The sequence below is a fragment of the Mastigoproctus giganteus genome, chromosome 13 (assembly GCF_048544385.1).
Source record: "Mastigoproctus giganteus isolate SK-2022 chromosome 13, ASM4854438v1, whole genome shotgun sequence".
In the NCBI taxonomy this organism is placed as follows: Eukaryota; Metazoa; Arthropoda; class Arachnida; order Uropygi; family Thelyphonidae; genus Mastigoproctus; species Mastigoproctus giganteus.
The window spans coordinates 15,510,061-15,530,803 of NC_143587.1; the positions used below are offsets into that span (position 1 = coordinate 15,510,061).

At 38.2% G+C, this 20,743-nt stretch overlaps 1 protein-coding gene across 2 annotated transcripts in view; it reads left to right on the plus strand.

Moving 5' to 3' along the window:
- LOC150075798 (uncharacterized) overlaps positions 1–13,055 on the plus strand; it is a 40,186-nt gene extending 27,131 nt beyond the window's left edge. For both annotated transcript variants that reach the window (XM_090387419.1, XM_090387418.1), the window contains exon 3: positions 12,242–13,055. In XM_090387419.1, the coding sequence (XP_090243545.1) occupies positions 12,272–12,766 (495 nt within the window). In that variant the 5' untranslated portion in view covers positions 12,242–12,271 and the 3' untranslated portion in view covers positions 12,767–13,055. The remainder of the gene's footprint in view (positions 1–12,241) is intronic.
- The last annotated feature ends 7,688 nt before the right edge of the window (positions 13,056–20,743 follow it).

Genomic DNA, 20,743 nt, shown 5'->3' on the forward strand with positions numbered 1-20,743 from the left:
ATATATACTCATTAAACATAATAATGTTAGTACAATAGTTGATTAGAAATTTTTATTACTTGTTCCATTTAACAGTTGTTCAGTGTTTGAAGTTGGTATTTATGTTGCTTTTAATAAATAATTTTATTTTTAAAATAGCTATTTTTCAAAATTTTTATAATGATATTAATTAGCAAATTTAAAATTATTTCTCCATAATGACCATTTTTTTCAACATAATTCAAAGAAAATTGAACAGTTTTGAAAAAAATTGCAATAAGAAATGTTAGGAATTCTTTTTGATTTAGATAACTTCAAATAGACTCTTGATTTTTTAAGGAGTCCTTATGTGCTGTAACATAATAACTAAATCGTATGTATAGCTTAGTTTAATTTTCAGCACTCACCTCATAGTAATCTGCTTAGCTGGTGGAGAGTTTTACCACATACATAGTGGTTATAGGATTCTAATAACTTATAGGGATTATGGGTTTAAAACTAAGTTATGGGCTATAAAAAAAATTTTTAAGAAAGGAAAGTGCACCTTCCATTCTATGGTTGCCTAATTAAATTAAATTAAATTAGATGAAGAAAAAAAAATAGAAGCTAATAGTCGCGCACGAGCGACTTTCGAGATTCCTCGTCTTCAGTTAGCTATAGTGGGGGGGGGGGTAAGAGAGCGCGCTTGTGTTATATACGGGTTGGGTTCCCGAAATGCATTTCAGTGTACGTGGAAACTTAATACGTGCTAAATTCCAAATGGGGGAGAAATTGGCGGGAATCTTTTTGTTTAACACGTTAAGTGATGTATGGCGCTTAAACCATTCGATAAGGAGGGCTTCGTTTTCAAGGATTTTGTAGCTAGAATTTAATTGAACTACTGTGATGGCTGAATCGATGAGTGGGTTGTGATTTTGAGATTGGACGTGTTGTGTTAGTTCTGTACTTGCTGAATTAGTTTTGAAGCTATTAAAGTGGTAGTACGCACACATGTTGGAAATTTTTGATGTCCCGAATTTTGCTGTTGGACTGCCTATGTAACATGCTTGGCAATCTGATTGGCATCTGATCAAATATATAATGTTGTTGTAATCTTGTGTCTCGTACTCATGTGTTGTCTTGTATGAATTGAATTTGGAACTTAATTTGTTATAAGACGTGAATATTAATTTGATATCTGTATTTTTAAAAATCTGTTGAAGTCTTCTAGCGTATTGTTGATGATATGGGAGTGCGATAAGGGGTTTATGTATCTTATTCTTGTTCACGTGGTTAATACTGAACACGTGGTTTACTGAACACCTTTAACACAACACATGAAAGACTCAAATTTACCCTCGAAGTAGAAACCGATAATAAAATTAATTTTCTAAACCTCACTGTATACAAAATAAACACATCTTTAGGCACCAAAATATACAGAAAAAACACACATACAGGTAAATTCTTACATTACCACTCACACCACCCTCTATACATCAAAAAAGCAGTTCTATACAACCAGATATAGAACGCTATAAAATATAGCCACACACAAACAGACCTATCTGTAGAATTGCAATACCTCACCAAAAAATTCATCGATAGAAAATACCCACCACAACTAATAAAAGAAACCATCACCAAAGTTCATAATAACACTAATAACCCAAACAAAATTATTAACCACGTGAACAAGAATAAGATACATAAACCCCTTATCGTGCTCCCATATCATCAACAATACGCTAGAAGACTTCAACAGATTTTTAAAAATACAGATATCAAATTAATATTCACGTCTTATAACAAATTAAGTTCCAAATTCAATTCATTAGCATTAGCATTAGCATTAGCATTAGTAGAGGCATTTGATGCAAGAAAGCAAGCTTATGCAGCATCAGCCAAAAAAAAAAAAAAAAGTAACATAAATAAATAAAAATAACCACTTCCACTTCACCCCTCTGTTCGTTCGAAATACCTGTCCAGCTGAGCCTTAAACTTATTTAGGCTATCAACTTCCACGACAAGGGATGGAAGTCTGTTCCACCCACCAACCACCCGCTGGCTAAAGGCAAATTTCCGCACATCTATCCTACATCTGTCTTTCCTCAATTTGAATTTATGCCCTCTCAGGTGATTTTTCTGAGCTAGAGGAAGAATCCCATCAGCATTGAGCATGCTCAAACCATTCAAGGCTTTGTACACCTCTATCAGATCACCCCGCTGGTGCCTAGTTTCCAGACACTGTAATTTGCAAAACTTAAGCCTTTCTTCGTAAGAGAACCCCTTTGTCCCATTCACCAATCTAGTTGCCCTTCTCTGTACTCGTTCCAGCAGCTCTACATCCTTCCTGAAATGAGGCCTCCAGGCCTGTATACAGTACTCTAGGTGTGGCCTGACCATTGCCTTATACAAGGGAATAATCACCTCCTTATCCCTGCTAGAAAAATTTCTATATATCATACAAGACAACACACGAGTACGAGACACAAGATTACAACAACATTATATATTTGATCAGATGCCAATCAGATTGACAAGCATGTTACATAGGCAGTACAACAGCAAAATTCGGGACATCAAAAATTTCCAACACGCGTGCATACTACCACTTTAATAGCTTCAAAACTAATTCAGCAAGTACAGAACTAACACAACACGTCCAATCTCAAAATCACAACCCACTCATCGATTCAGCCATCACAATAGTTAAATTAAATTCTAGCTACAAAATCCTTGAAAACGAAGCCCTCGTTATCGAATGGTTTAAGCGCCATACATCACTCAACGCGTTAAACAAAAAGATTCCCGCCAATTTCTACCCCATTTGGAATTTAGCACGTATTAAGTTTCCACGTACACTGAAATGCATTTCAGGAACCCAACCCATATATAACACAAGCGCGCTCTCTTCCCCCACCCACTATAGCTAACTGAAGACGAGGAATCTCGAAAGTCGCTCGTGCACGACTATTAGCTTCTATTTTTCTTCATCTAATTTAATTTAATTTAATTAGGCAACCATAGAATGGAAGGTGCACTTTCCTTTCTTAAAAATTTTTTTATAGCCCCTAACTTAGTTTTAAACCCATAATCCCTATAAGTTATTAGAATCCTATAACCACTATGTATGTGGTAAAACTCTCCACCAGCTAAGCGGATTACTATGAGGTGAGTGCTGAAAATTAAACTAAGCTATGCATACGATTTAGTTATAACTTCAAATATTAATTCTATAAATGACAGATGATGCAATTATTTTTTAAATAATACCAATATACAGCAACAGCACTAATATTTGAATGATGGTATAAAAGGCACTTCTATCTATGTTTTAAATTAGCTCATATTGGTCACCTAAAAGTTATTATTATTAGCAGCCATATGGTGCAAGGAAGCCTGAGGCTTTTGCTGCACTAGCCGAGAGAGAGAGAGAGAGAGAGAGAGGGGGGGGGGAATCGCCAAAAAAGAGAAGAATGATGATATCCAGCTCAGGACCCTGGGTGTGCCAAGCCCATACTCACCAGATGTGAGCCCATGGGAGTTGCTTGTGTACTGTTAAAATAATTTTGCATTCACTGTAATATATTTTGATGGCAACATGAAAATCTTTTATTAAAAAAAAAATTTTGATAAAAGATGATTTTATTAATAATTTTCTTTTATTAAATCATTTTATTTGATTTTAATGTGAGAAAACACCGATGTGATGGCATGCATTACTATTATAATGATAAACATTTGCATTGAAATCATTAATTGCAAAGTCACCAAAAAATTATTTTAAAGTTAAACACAATACACAGTGCAGTAGTAACTTTATTTTATTTTATTTTATGTTCATAAACTTATCATAAAGACATGTGATATACTGAATCAAATTATTAGTATTAAGAACTTGATAGTATATAACAGAGCTGTGATGCTCAATACATTCTACATTGATATCAATATTTGTAGAAGAATAAGAGAAATTTACCTCAATATGATATGTAGAACACTTCCATATGATACTCTCCAGAAATTAAAATGAATTTTCCTTCATAGGAAAATCGTTTTTTCAAAATTTACATTAAACTTCTTTTTAAAATTAATTTTTAAAAATTGTTTCTTGAATTTTTAATTGATTTTTTACTGTAATCATTTTGCATTACTCTTTTATTCATTTTAATTTCTGGAGAGTATCATACGGAAGTGTTCCACGCATCATACTGAGGTAAATTTCTCTTATTCTTCAACAAATAGTAATAACAACAAAAAAAGCAACCTTATACAGCTTTTCAGCCAAAAAAAAAAAAGAAACAAAACTACCCACATCATTTATCCATTACTCTCTAATAATTTGTTTAATCCATTTTAAAAGTAAATTTCTGCACATCTATCATACAACCATTCTTCCTCATCTTATGTCCTCTTGTGTGTGTGTGTGTGTTGTCTGGGAAAGAGTAAGGATGCCATCGTTATTTAGTTTACTCAATCCATTTAAAATCTTAAACACTTCAATCAGGTCTAGTTGTAGCTACCTAGTTTTTAGGCACTGTAATTTTCATAACTCAAGCACTTTCTTGGTAAAAGGGCATACAACCATTATAATGAAGTTGGGGATATAAAAGTGCAACAACCATTGCACTTTTATATCCCAACTAATCTTTTTGTTCCTGTTCTACAGGAAAATATTCCACGTTTCATAAAAATGAGGATTCCAGATCTGCATGCAGTACTCAAGTGTAGCCTTGCCATTACCTCACATAATTTTTTTCAGCCTGGTCTGTACTTGTTAACAGGAGAGACTGCTTCTACAGGGATGGGATACACTTAAATAGAAAAGATGCAAGAATGTTTGCTGATACTATCGAGGCAGTGTTAGGTGGGTCGGAAAACTGCTAGATTGGGAGGATACAAGGATTAATAGATTAACAGTAGCCACTGGCAGAGGTGAAAGTGATTCTTGCACTGCTTCTATTGGAATGAGCAGCAGCTTGGAAAATAAGATGCAGGATATTTCAGAGACTGCTGGGAGTCATTGGGGTACAAGTAAACACATGGGTTGTGTTATGGTAGCTAAGAAAAAGAACAGGTGCATGTATACTTGCGTGTACACCAATGCTAGGAGTTTGGTAAATAAATTTGATGAATTTGAGGTATTGCTCAAAGCATCAAAGGCGGATATTGTTGGGATATCAGAGACGTGGTGTCACACAGATATAAGTAATGCAGAACTGGAATTTGGGGAGTACAACGTCTACAAAATGGATAGACAGGATAGGAAGGGAGGAGGGGTTAAGCTATTAGTTAAGAAACACATAAAATCCAAGGCAGTGAAACCAGTTGACATCGCTGGACAGTGCAGTGTCGAGTCAGTTTGGTGTGACATAAGCATTGGGAGATCAAAATTGAGAGTAGGAGTATGCTATAGGCCTAATGACTCTGATGAGTATAATAAGGAACTGTACAGGGAAATAGAGTGGGCCAGTAAATCAGAGAGTCTTATAATGGGGGATTTTAATTTCCCAGATATTGACTGGAATTTGTGGGTTGGTCACTCGCACACTAGCAAGGCTTTTGTGGATGTATTGGATGATTGTTTTCTAAATCAGCATGTTCGGGAGGCAACTAGAGGGAGCAATACTCTTGATTTGATTATCAGTAGTGATTCTTCATGCATTAAGAATCTGCAGATACAGGAATCACTAGGTGGCAGTGATCACAGTGTGCTGAAGTGGGATTTACTCAAGGAGGTAATTACCATCAGCAGTGGCGGATTAAGGTTGGTTGAGGCCCCGGACGCAGAAGAAAATATTGGGCCCCTTAAAAAAAAAAGAGAGAGACAGGAAAAACAATCAAAATACATGTTAACCATTTTTTTAAATAAATAAAAATATTATGTACTATTAATGTTTTATTTCCAATAAAATTTGAATATAATATATGTATAATATAATTAGTAATAGCATAATAATAATCACAAAGTTTTGAACTAATATGTTCAACTAATTTGTTGGGGTTTTTCGTGGGCCCTTCAGAAGTCGGGGCCCAGGGCGCGCGCCCGGTGCGCCCTCCGTTAAATCCGCCTCTGACCATCAGGGGTAAAGGGAAGGGTTATTGCTTTCGTAAAGGCGACTACGATGGTCTGAGACAGTATTTAAATTCTATACAGTGGGACCAACTGATGAAGTTACCAACTGCAAACTCAAAATGGGAAGCATTCAAAGAACTTATCTTGGAAGCTACTAGGCTTTACATACCAACTAAGAAATATTGTTCAAGGTTTAGGCCTAAATGGATGTCAGATGAACTAATGAGTCATATGGCAGAGAAGAAAAATGCATGGGATACATATAAATTAACATGTGACACAGAAGCCTATGATAGATACAAGTTGATCTGTAACCAAGTTACAAAGGAGGTTAGGCAGGCAAAGGCAGATTATGAGAAATCTTTGGCAAGGAATGCAAAGAAAAACAGCAAGGAGTTCTTTACTTATGTAAACTCTAGAAGGAAGGGAATGAATCAGATTGGTCCACTTGATATCGATGGTTCAACTGTTCATGATCCTGCTCAGGTAGCTAACAAATGAAATCAATATTTTGCATTTACATTCACACATGAGGAGTTATTCAGGAAGGGGAATGCCTTAGATGAAGTAAACACTGGCAGTGAGCTAGATGATCTTGTAATAATTGAGAGTAAAGTGGAGGAGAAATTGTTGAAGATAAACACAAGAAAGGCACCTGGGGTGGATGGGATCTATCCAGTTATATTAAAGGAGGCAGCAAAGGAAGTAAGCAATCCGTTAGCCATAATTATGAGAGCTTCCTTGGACTCAGGGGAGGGATCCACAGACTGGAGATGTGCAAATGTAACCCCAATTTACAAAGGAGGATCAAAGGCTGACACAAGTAATTATAGACCTGTGAGTTTAACTTCTGTTCCAGGAAAATTAATGGAAGCACTGGTTAAAGAAGCACTGCAGGATCATTTTGACAAGAATTCAGTTATAGCTCAGACACAGCACGGTTTTGTTAAGGGAAGGTCTTGCCTGACCAATTTGATTGGATACTATGATGTAGTCACAAAAGAATTGGATGCAGGGAATAACTTTGATATTATATTTTTGGATCTTAGAAAGGCTTTTGATACTGTTGCACAAGGAAGACTGCTGCACAAATTGGAGCAGTGTGACGTTGGTGGCAAATTGTTGCTATGGATAAAGGGATGGTTGAGTGGCAGAAGACAGAGAGTGGTAATTAATGGACACTGCTCATCGTGGACTAATGTTATTAGTGGAGTCCCTCAGGGTTCAGTGTTGGGTCCATTGTTGTTTTCTGTATTTATAAATAATATTAATGGTATATCAAGCTTAATGTCCAAGTTTGCAGACAATACAACGGTTGGCAGGGTTGTTAAGGATGCTACTGATGCTATGCTGCTGCAACAGGATCTGGAAAGGTTGATCAAATGGGCTGAGAGGTGGCAAATGAAGTTTAACATTGACAAATGTAAAGTACTACATATGGGAAACAGCAACCCCAGAGCAACGTATCAACTCTGTGGTACTACACTGACAGTGGTAGAGAATGAGACGGACTTGGGGGTAATTGTGCAGGCAGATATGAAGTTCTCTGAACAGTGCGGACGGGCTGTAAGAGTAGCTCATAGTGTCTTATCAATGATATACAGGAATTTTTCTAGCAGGGATAGGGAGGTGATTATTCCCTTGTATAAGGCAATGGTCAGGCCGCACCTTGAGTACTGTATACAGGTCTGGAGGCCTCATTTCAAGAAGGATGTGGAGCTGCTGGAACGAGTACAGAGAAGGGCAACAAGGTTAGTGAACGGAACAAAGGGTTGCTCTTACGAAGAAAGGCTTAAGTTTTGCAAATTGCAGTGTCTGGAGACTAGGCACCGGCGAGGTGATCTGATAGAGGTGTACAAAGCCTTGAATGGTTTGAGCATGCTCAATGCTGATGGGATACTGCCTCTTGCTCAGAATAATCACCTGAGAGGGCATAAATTCAAATTGAGGAAAGACAGATGTAGGATAGATGTGCGGAAATTTGCCTTTAGCCAGCGGGTAGTTGGTTGGTGGAACAGACTTCCATCTCTTGTTGTGGAAGTTTATTCTACTAATGCTAAAAAGATTTTTTGGTGTTCTTGAATTCTTGGTTTCTGTTATGTGGTGGAGTTCCTCCTACATCCCCTTTAGATTCTAGTTATCTGACTAGACCTAAGAACAGCTGAAAGATATGAAGGAATATGTTCACAGCAAAGTGCTGGATAGCTTAATAGTAAAGATGGGGAACTTTGTCAAGATTCATTATTGTCTTGTTAAAGATTTTGTTTATGTACTGATTAGCCACTTAATTGGGTACACATACTTAATAGTGAATAGGTCCCCTTTTAGCCATCAGAGCAGCCTGGATTCTGTTAAAATCATGACACAAATGTGGATTCAATTGCTTCCCATTTATGCAATCATTTAATTGTTTTAAATTGGATGATCAGGTCTCTACTCCAAAGAGCTTGTTTGGCCTCATTCCACAAGTACTTTAAATTGAATTGAAGTCTGATGTGGAAAGCCACCACAGTAGGCCAATTTCACTCTTGTGTTTCTGAAACCAGTTGTGTACAATTATGGCCTTGTTATGTTGTTCAATATCCTGTTGGATGAATACATTCCAGCAATGAACAACAGTTTCCATATAACTTGTAGCAACCAAATGTTCTCCACTAGTATGAAGGAGCACTACCCTTGACACATACCAGTGTGCACTACTGAGAACACTCCCCATGATATTACTCTGCCATTGCCAGACTGCATTGTTGGCTCAGGATGGGGCCATGAGTTTATGCTCTTTTTGTCATATTTTGATCCATCGATGTAAAACAGTAGGAACTAGGATTTTCCAGATCTGGCAAAGATTTTTACATTTCTGCACTGTACAGTGTTAGTGTTCTTGGCTTTCAGCATGCCTTCTTGTTTTTTTGATGACCAAAGTGGAATCCACTTTGGTTGTTGCCTTGATGCCCAATCCATGACAAGGTATAATAGGTTGTGCCTTCTGAAATGCTTCTTTGGTTACCACTGTTGTACTAGGTTATTATTTGAATGGCTAACCTTTCTGTTACCCTGTTCGAGTCTTTCACAGCTTTTGTTGACCTCTCACATCAGTCGACTGTTTGCAATTCTGTGGTCAATCTATATTGTACATTGACCACAGAATTGCTGTTGGCTAGATGCTGTTTGATTTTAGACTAACCTCAATATAGCCCAGGAAATGGTACATTTCCTGAGCTATAAATCCTTGGCAGGACTTCAGTTTCTGAGATACTTGTGCTTCTGCTGACTACCATACTGTGGTCAAAATTGCTTAATTCTTCTTGCTCATTCTCACACTGAATTGCACATATATGGCATCCCGCATTCTGTCAACCTGCTTTAATTTGCATAGTAAGAAACACACGATACTCTTACTGAAGGAGTGTCCTATTTCTTGGCAAGTAGGTATACCTGATGAAGTTGCTACTTATAGAATTAAGCAAGTGAGGTACCTGGCTTGCCTGAGTACTTTATTATTATTATTATTATTATTATTATTATTATTATATAAGCCTGAGGCTTATGCTGCACCAGCCAAAAAAAAAAACATCCCGTGTTACCCTGAGAGAGAGAGAGAGAGAGAGAGAGAAGTAGAAGGGAATCACCAAGAAAGCAAGAAAGAAGAATGATGATATCCAGCTCAGGACCCTGGGTTTGCCAAGCCCATAACTTACCAGATGTGAGCCCCTGGGGTAAAATGTTTACCTCAACTTCAGTTCTTTACTTTTAAATAGTTTCTGTTTATATCCTTGGTGCATCATGTAGATCCAGAGAGTTTACAAGATAGAGAATAAAATAACAGCATTGTATTTAGTAATGAACTATGGTGAAATTTTTTTTTTTTTTTTTTTTTTTTGTGGTGAAATCAATCACATATATAGAGCACTATGCTCTAGTAACGTAAGACAGAGATTTTTCCAGATTTCTTGTGCCCTATTTTTCTTTTTCATCCTGCTATTCATTTTTTTCTCATCCTGCTATTCATTCTAACCCTGCTTATCTACCTTTTGCCTGTCTTCCCTTCCCTTCACATTGTGGTATGTCCCACCAACCATATAAAACTGTACCTGCAACACACCCAAGCAGTTGATAGACATATATATATATTTTTAATATATGCATTTGGCCAAAAATCAAACAACACCAATGTCCATTTAAGCAACTTTGAACCAGAATAAGTGGTGGGATACCGCTGGGAAGTACTTTACATACTACCAATTTCAGAGCTTCCAATGAACGTTCCAAAGAATTCCTCTAGAACATCATGCCTTCTCTTCAACATTAACAGAGTTGTTTTAATGGAAGATTCACTTCGGCTGAACTTCAACCATGGAAACCTTGTATTCTCAAGGGGAAAGCCCAATAAACCTTTCCAGTATACCATGTACCACAAACCATATAAATCTGTACTTGCAACACTCCCAAACATTTCACAGGAATAAGCATCTGGTATAAAATTAGGATCTTTGTTGCTGCTAAATTACTTATTTCACATTTCAGGTGCCATTTATTTTGGCTCTGTGCATTGTAGAACTTGATTATCTAAATGCTAAGTCCTTAAATTAGTTTTTATGTCTTCTATATTACTGAAAGGTGACAAGTGATAATGTATTGTGTATCAAGCTAAGGGTCATGATTTATCGGAACTTATTTATACTTTCAGTGTGCCTTGTTATTATTATTTTTTATATTTTTGCTTGATTAGTACTAATTATTTCTTCCATTATCATTAATTTTTGCTTTATTTGTAACATAACTGTTATATTCAGAATGTGATTTCTGCTAACCCACCCTATATTTTAATGATCTAAGTATGTACTCATATATGTATGTAGATATAAATAAGTACTTTGAAAGTCTCTCATAAAGCAATTTGCTATTTTTTCATCAGGTCTGAATATGTATTGTCTTTCCTAATGAAAAGTTTGTTGACTGCATCTCATCCATGGAATTCCTTCTGATGCAAATCTCTCCATACAATTTGGGTATAGGATAAAGTGTTCCTGTATGTTTCTGGAATTTTTGGAGATTATTTAGCAACCTGGAGGACACACCCAGTGTCAGTTGCTTTTATCCCGAGAAACAAGGTTTCCATAATTAGCATTAGCATTAGTAGAGGCATATGATGCAAGAAAGCAAGCTTATGCAGCATCAGCCAAAAAAAAAAAAAAAACCAACCACTTCCACTTCACCCCTCTGTTCGTTCAAAATACCTGTCCAGCTGAGCCTTAAACTTATTTAGGCTATCAACCTCCACCACAAGGGATGGAAGTCTGTTCCACCTACCAACCACCCGCTGGCTAAAGGCAAATTTCCGCACGTCTATCCTACATCTGTCTTTCCTCAATTTGAATTTATGCCCTCTCAGGTGATTTTTCTGAGCTAGAGGAAGAATCCCATCGGCATTGAGCATGCTCAAACCATTCAAGGCTTTATACACCTCTATCAGATCACCTCGCTGGTGCCTAGTCTCCAGACACTATAATTTTCAAACTTAAGCCTTTCTTCATAAGAGCAACCCTTTGTTTCATTCACTAATCTTGTTGGCCTTCTCTGTACTCGTTCCAGCAGCTCTACATCCTTCTTGAAATGAGACCTCCGGACCTGTATATAGTGCTCAAGGTGTGGCATGACCATTGCCTTATACAAGGGAATAATCACCTTATCCCTGCTTGAAAAATTCCTGTATATCATTGACAAGACACCATGAGCTACTCTGGAAGCCCATCTGCACTGCTCAGAGAACTTCATATCTGCCTGCACAATTACCCCCAGGTAATTGATGTTCAGCTGAAGTGAATTGCCTTCTCTTTCATAAAAACCACTCAGTTTATATTGCTGTATGTATATTACTTATTTATATTGCTTTATTTTATATCGCTTCAGGAGAAGGCATGTTGTTTTTTATGAATTTTCTAGAACATCGTGCCTTCCCTTGAAGCAAGAAGACATGATGTTCTGGACGACTTCTCTGGAATGTTTGTTAGAAGCTCCAAAATTAGCAATATGCAAAAGTCCCTTCCACTGATATCTCATCACTTATTCTGGTTCAAGGTCACCAAAATGGACATTAGTGTTTTTTGATTTTTCACTTTTGAACAGACAATTTAAACATTGCATATTATATTGTATAAAATCCCTGCTATCTGTTATAATTTTATAATGAGATTTTATTTTTAGGTTTCCAAAGAATCACGATTTCGCTTAATTATGGATGCAGCATTAAAGGAGTTACCATCTTTTGTATTCATTGTCATTTCTGTCTTGGGAATCTTCTTTCTTATTGGAGCTATCATCGCTTGCTGTCGTTGTCTTAATGTTAAACAGCAGTCCAACTGCTCCTATGTACCCTGTCCACCACCTCCACAAGCAAGTACTGTATATCCACTGTATTCAGCCTCTTCTGCTGGACACCAACAGCAAACTACGTATCCATTGATGAGTGGAGCCCATCCTACAGCTAATGTTTTCTATCTTAACCCACCAGGTTGGAATCCTTATCCTGCTTCACCGATCCTGTCTAGTCCTGGACTTAATACAACTGTTCCAGTTCCTTTGACTGAACAGCAAATGCCACATCGACAGATCCCAAATTCATCTTTTAATTGGAATTTTAAAAGTGGAGTTGACGACCTTCCACCATCATATGACGAGGTCATTAGTAGAACAACAGATAGTGGTCGATTATGTGACAAAAATTCTTAAAATATGCATGAACATTTAAGATTAAGACAAATTGATAATCATTGCCCACCGCACTTATGCCATAAGATATGAAGACCTGTACATTTTCAATTTTGAGTTCCTGCCATAATCCTTTAAAATATGAATTTAGAATATATTTATACATCGGTGTATATAGAGAGATTAAATGATGCGGTGATGATTTAAAAATGGTTGATTCTGTGAGATTTAGGACTGAAGAGCAAATGTGTCACAAACTTGATATTGGTATAAGTAATTTACATGGGCAAAAATTTATGTACTTTCTATTACTACATTGTTTATATGATATAAATACAATACTTGTTTATCAAACTGTTAATAACTGCAATTTTTAAAAAAAAATTGCAAAATGTGCACTTCGTAATGATATACACCTTGCACATATCGTTTCAAGTTGATAGGTGGCTTGTAATCTTATCAATTCCAAATTATGTATGCTATTCATAATGGCCACTATCCAAAATCCTTATGTTGTTACAACCATCTCGTGGTAAAGATTCAATGACATTAAAAAGTTTAGAACAGTGATTGTAACATGATGTTGCAAGTCTTTGTTTTTTTTTAATTAGTAATTTAGAAGTTTAAAAATTTTTTTAGGAAAACAATTAACATTGATTGTATCTTATAAATGATTATGATGAGCAAATACTGCAGTAATAGATCCATAACATTTAAAATTGTGCCGCCCTTGCCTTCTCCCCCAAATTTCCTGCATTATTTTCCAACCCTTTCATTTAGTTATACGTGTGTATATTTTACAGTTGGACAAAAATTAGAACAAAATACTTATTCTACAAAATTCAGTTTTTTGGAAGTTCAGTAAGCTGCGAGATATGTAATATACAAAATATATATATTTACCATTAGCAAATGATTCAAGAAAGCAAGCTTATACAGCATCAGCCAAAAAAAAAAAAAATGAATAAACACCTCCCATTTCACCTATTCATTCTCTCCAATAGTTGGTTTAGTTCTTCCTTGAATTTATTTAAACTATCAACTTTCACAACAACAGATGGCAGTTTCTTTAAGCAATCAACTGTCCACTAGGTAAAGGCAAACTTCCCCACATCTATTCTGCAATCATCCTTCCCCAATTTGATTTGTTCCCCCTCATGTGTGGTCTGAGCATGGGGAAGAATTCCATCAGCACTGAGCTTGCTCAATCCATTCAAAGCCTTAAACAACTCAATCAAATCACCTTGCAGGTACCTAGTCTCCAGATGCTGCAATTTGCAGAACTGAAGCCTTTCTTGTTAAGAGCACCCTGTTCTAGTCACCAATCTCATTGCTGTTCTCTGTACTTGTTTTAGCAGCTCCACATACTTCCTAAAATAAGACAGCAGACCTGTATGCAGTACTCCAGATGTTGCCTGCCCATTGCTTTTACAATGGGATAATCACCTCATGGCCCAAGTAGCCTAGTTAGCAAGAACACTAGGCTGTACTGAGTAGAGTGTGTGAGGTTGAGACTAGCTGTCAGTAGTCTTTAGCTTTAGCATTAGTAGAGGCATATGATGCAAGAAAGCAAGCTTATGCAGCATCATCCAAAAAAAAAAAAAAAAAACCCCACTCCCATTTCACCTCTCCGTTTGTTCGAAATACCTGTCCAGCTGAGCCTTAAATTTATTTAGGCTATCAACTTCCACGACAAGGGATGGAAGTCTGGCTAAAGGCAAATTTCCACACATCTATCCTACATCTGTCTTTCCTTAATTTGAATTTATGCCCTCTCAGGTGATTATTCTGAGCAAGAGGAAGAATCCCATCAGCATTGAGCATGCTCAAACCATTCAAGGCTTTATACACCTCTATCAGATCACCTCGCCGGTGCCTAGTCTCCAGACACTGTAATTTACAAAACTTAAGCCTTTCTTCATAGGAGCAACCCTTTGTTCCATTCGCTAATCTTGTTGCCCTTCTCTGTACTCGTTCCAGCAGCTCTACATCCTTCTTGAAATGAGGCCTCCAGACCTGTATACAGTACTCGAGGTGTGGCCTGACCATTGCCTTATATATAAGGGAATAATGATTATGTGTCACCTCCTTATCCCTGCTAGAAAAATTCCTGTATGTCATTGACAAGACACCATGAGCTACTCTTCCAGCCCATATGCACTGCTCAGAAAACTTCATATCTGCCAGCACAATTACCCCTAGGTCCTTTTCATTCTCTACCACTGACAGTGTAGTACCACAGAGTTGATACGTTGCTCTGGGGTTACTGTTTCCCATATGTAGTACTTTACATTTGTCAATGTTAAACTTCATTTGCCACCTCTCAGCCCATCTGCTCAACCTTTCCAGATCCTATTGCAGCAGCATAGCATCAGTAGTGTCCTTAACAACCCTGCCAACCTTTGTATCATCTGCAAACTTGGAAATTAAGTTTGATATACCATCATCAATATCATTTATAAATACAGAAAACAACAATGGACCCAACACTGAACCCTGAGGGACTCCACTAATAACATTAGTCCACGATGAGCATTGTCCATTGATTACTACTCTCTGTCTTCTCCCCCTCAACCATCCCTTTATCCATAGCAGCAATTTGCCTCCAATGCCACACTACTCCAATTTGTGCATCAGTCTTCCATGTGCAACAGTATCAAAAGCCTTTCTAAGATCAAAATATATGATATGAGAGTTATTCCCTGCATCCAGTTCTTTTGTGACTGCATCATACTATCCAATGAAATTGGTCAGGCAAGACTTTCACTTAAGAAAACCATGCTGTGTCCGAGCTATAACTGAAGTCTTGTCTAGATGATCCTACGGTGCTTCTTTAACCAGTGCCTACATTAATTTTCCTGGAACAGAAGTTAAACTCACAGGTCTATAATTACTTGTGTCAGCCTTTGAGTCTCCTTTGTGAATTGGGGTCACATTTGTACATCTCCAGTCTATGGGTACCTCCCCTGAGTCAGTCCAAGGAAGCTCTCATAATTATGGCTAAAGGTTTGCTTACTTCCTTTGCTGCCTCCTTTAATCTAACTGGATAGATCCCATCCACCCCGGGTGCCTTTTTTATGTTTTATCCTCGACAATTTCTCCTCCACTTTCCTCTCAGTTATTAAAAAATCATCTAGCTCACTGCCAGAGTTTACTTCATCTCTGGCATTCCCCTTCCTGAATAACTCCTCATGTGTGAATGTAGATGCAAAATACTCATTTATTTTGTTAGCCACCTGAGCAGGATCCTCAACTGTTGAACCATCAATATCCAGTGGACCAATCTGATTCACTCCTTTCCTTCTAGAGTTTACATAGCTAAAGAAGCTTTTCTGTTTTTCTTTGCATCCTTTGCCAAGGATTTCTCATAATCTGCCTTTGCCTGACTAATCTCCTTTGTGACTTGGTTACAGACCAGCTTATATCTACCATAGGCTTCCATGTCACCCATTAATTTATATGTATTCCATGCATTTTTCTTCTCTGCCATATGTCTCATTAGTTCATCTGACATCCATTTAGGCCTAAACCTTGAACAATATTTCTTAGTTGGTATGTAAAGCCTAGTAGCTTCCAAGATAAGTTCTTTGAATGCTTTCCATTTTGAAATTGCTGTTGGTAACATTATCAGTTTTTCCCACTGTATAGAATTTAAATACTGTCTCAGACCATTGTAGTTGCCTTTACGAAAGCAAAAACCCTTCCCTTTACCCCTGATGGTAGTTACCTCTTTGAGTAAATCTCACTGCAGCACACTGTGATCACTGCCACCTAGTGGTTCCTTTATCTGCAGATTCTTAATGCAAGAAGAATCACTACTGATAATCAGATCAAGAGTATTAGTCCCTGTAGTTGCCTCCCAAATATGCTGATGTAGAAAACAATCATCCAATAAATCCACAAAAGCCTTGCTAGTGTGTGAGTGACCAACCCACAAATTCCAGTCAATATCTGGGAAATTAAAATCTCCCATTATAAGACTCTCTGATTTACTGGCCCACTCTATTTCCCTGTACAGTTTCTTATTATACTCATCAGAGTCATTAGGCCTATAGCACACTCCTGCTCTCAGTTTTGATCTCCCAATGCTTATGTCACACCAAACTGACTCGACACTGCACTGTCCAGCGATGTCGACTGGCTTCACTTCCTTGGATTTTATGTGTTTCTTAACTAATAGCATACCCCCTCCTCCCTTCCTATCCTTTCTGTACACATTGTACTCCCCTAATTCCAGTTCTGCATTCCTTATATCTGTGTGACACTACGTCTCTGATATCCTAACAATATCTGCCTTTGATGTTTTGAGCAATACCTCAAATTCATCAAATTGATTTACTAAACTCCTAGAATTGGTGTACACGCAAGTATACATGCACCTGTTTCTATTCTTAGCTGCCCTAACACAACCCATGTGTTTACTTGTACCGCAATGACTCCCAGCAGTCTCTAAAATATCCTGCATCTTGTTTTCCAGGCTGCTGCTCATTCCAATAGAAGCAGTGCAAGAATCACTTTTATCTCTGCCAGTGGCTACTGTTAATCTAGTAGTCCTTGTTTCCTCCCAATCTAGCAGTTTTCCGACCCACCTAACACTGCCTCGATAGCATCAGCAAATATTCTTGCACCCTTTCTATTTAAGTGTATCCCATCCCTGTAGAAGCAGTCTCGCAGTCTCTCCTGTTAACAAGTACAGACCAGCCTGAAAAAAATTCTTCCCCTTGAGCCTTGCACAATCTTTCCAGGGCCGAATTGATCGACAAGGCTCTCATCATATACTCCCTCCTATCGTGTCTGGGCAGAATTGCAGACACTTTCAAATTCAACCCTATTTATTCACGGCTTTTATTCAGCAGTGACCTGTACTTGTTAAGTAATTCTGCCGGTCTCCTACTCTTATATCATTAGTGCCAACGTGTACAACTAGATCACCTTTTGTGCCCTTAAAAGATGATATCCGCTCTGCAATGTCATCAACCTTTGCCCCTGGCAGACATATGCTGGTCTTGTTCCACCTATCCTTTTTACATACCATGTTCCCCGTTTCCCTGACAATAGACTCACCAACAACTACTAGTTCCTTTGGGACCAGCGCATTCTGCCTTGGGGGTTGCCGCTGTGTTGCGCGATGACCAAGTGCAAGCTGTAGTCGTGAATTTCTCCTCAGTATCTTGAGTTGGTCAGTCTCAAGGCTGGGTGCTATTAGCCAGTCAAATCAAAGGATCCTGACTAGAAATGCATTTGAAATAAATCATCTCCTTATCCTGGCTAGCAAAATTCCTGTATATCATTGGAAAACTCCACAATCTGTCCTGGCAACCTGTATGCCTTGCTCAGAGAACTTCATATCTGACTTCACAGTTACCACCCAAGTCTTTTTTATTTTCCACTACCCTGAGTGTAATAGCACACAGTTGGTACATTGCTCTGGGTTACTGTTACCCATATGCAGTGTTTTTCATTTATCAGTGTTAAACTTCAATTGCCATTTTCAGCCCATCTGCCTAACTTTTCTAGATTCTGTTGCAGAAGCATATTTTCATTACTGTCATTAACCACCCTGCCTACCTTTGTATCATCTTTTTAATGGTCACCATAGCTGAGTGGTCAAGTTCGTGGGTGCTAAGTACACGTGCCTTGAGTGACCGGGGTTCAAGCCCATGACTGCTAAATACGGTGCTGTTTCTTGTATCCTGTCTATCTTGTGAACTCCTCTGACCGTTTGGTCGTCCCGGAGTATAAACAGAAAATTTATTTATTTATCTGCAAACTTGGACTTTAAGCCTAATATGCCTTCAACAATATCATTGATAAATGTAAAAAACAACAGTGAACCCTGAGGGACTTCACCAAGAACATTAGTCTACATAGAGCAATGTCTATTGATTACTACTCTGTCTTCTACCACTCAACCACCCCTTTATCCCTAGCAGCCTTTAATGCCATACTGCTCCAATTTGTACAGTAGTCTTTTAGCCGAGTGGTCATGTGGACATGTGTATATGTAAGGGCGGCACCTAGAACGTTTGTTCAACTCCGCCTCGTGTCTCTGTGAAGAACAGTATCACTACAAATGGGCCAGATATGTGTGTGACGTACGTTTGTGTGTTTTATGTGTGTGTTCTGTTGTTATGTTCTGGCCTCTTGGCTACCCAGAAGCATCAGTCACCTGGACAGATGATTCTGGGTACTCGTCCACACCACGGGAAGGGTGGTCAGGAGCGGGAGTGCAGTAGCACACGCTCTTTGAGTAGACTGGGGTTCAAGCCCCTGACTGCTGAATACAGTCGATCTGCCAACCCGCACTGGACCAGCGTGGCTGATTATGGCCCATTTCCCTCAGCATGAATTGTTGAGGAGGCTTCCATCCTGCAGTGGGTTGATAATGGCTGCACTTTACCTTTTTTTTTACCTTTTATATATTATAGTAAAAGCTTTCCTGAATTCCAAATATATGATATCAAAATAATTTTTTACATCCAGATCCTTTGTGCCCATATCATAGTAACCAATCAAATCGGTCAAACAATATTTCCCCTTAACAAACCCATGCTGTGTCTGAAGTATAATTGTGGCCTTGTTTAGATGATCTTGCATTACTTATTTTAGCATTAATTTCATTATTTTCCCTGGGACAGAAGTTAAGCTAACAGTTCTATAAGTACTTATGTCATCCTTTATGAATTGGGGATATATTTTCACATCTCCAGTCCATGCAAACCTTCCCTGAATCCAAGGATGCTCTCATAATTATGGCTAAGGGTTTTCTTACTTCCTTTGTTGCCTACCTTAATATAATGGGATAGATCCCAACCATCCCATGTTCCGTTTCTTCTTTTAAACTTCAACAGTTGCATCATATCCCTCTACTAATGCTTGCATCATATGCTTCTACTAATGCTAATACCTCTTCCACTTTCCTCTCATTTATTACAAAATCATTTAGCTCCCTGTTGGAGTTTAACAAACTTGTGGCATCCCCTTCCCTAAAGTATTCCTCATACGAACCGAGATGCAAAATACTCATTCAGTTTATCAGCAACCTGAACAGTATCATCAACAGTCAAATCATCAATTTAAGTGGACCAATCTGATTTATCCTCTTCTAGAGTTTGTTGTTTACTTGGGAAGTGATGGCACCTGGATGGACCATGGGACGAAAACAAACTGGTGGCAGCAGTGTCATGCTTTGGGCAATGTTCTTCTGGGATACCCTGGGTCCAGTCATCCATGTGCCAGGCACTCCGATAGCTACCACCTACCTAAACATCATTACGCTAGCGACGCCCCACACACCTAAATTTAAATACATCCAAAATATCTTCACCCACATTCTGGCCCAACTCAAGCGACGTCAACCCCACGATTGACGTTGGCACATGTATGCACATTGTGTGTACATATGTGCATGTGTGTATATATGTGCTTGTATACACGCATATATGCGTGGAGGAGAACCAGGGTATGTCTGCCGGGAGCAACTATTGATGATGTCACCAACAGACTGTCAGATTTTAAAGGGGGTAAAGAAAATATTATTATTCATGTGGGGACAAACGATATTAAACGTACACGATCTGACGATTTGTTGGAAAAATACAGAACCATGCTGAGGAAATGTCGCGAGCTTGGCCATAATGTCTATGTGTCTGCAATTCTGCCCAGACACGATAGGAGGGATTATATGTTAAGAGCCTTGTGGATTAACTCAAGACTTGAAGGAATCTGCAAGGCTTTAGGGGGTAAATTTCTATCAGCATGGCCCACACTTGTAGGTAGAAGGAATTTGTTTTGTAGAGACGGGATACACTTAAACAAAGGTGGTGCAAAAGTTTTTGCCAGTATTATTGAGGATACCTTAAAGGTTCAGGGAAACTGCTAGTTAGGGGGGATGTGGGTAATACTGACACGCGTTTATCTGATAATATTGGTCAAAGTAACTCTTGCACATACCTCAAGAGTTCTTATCTGTTACCCCAACTGGACATATTTAGATGT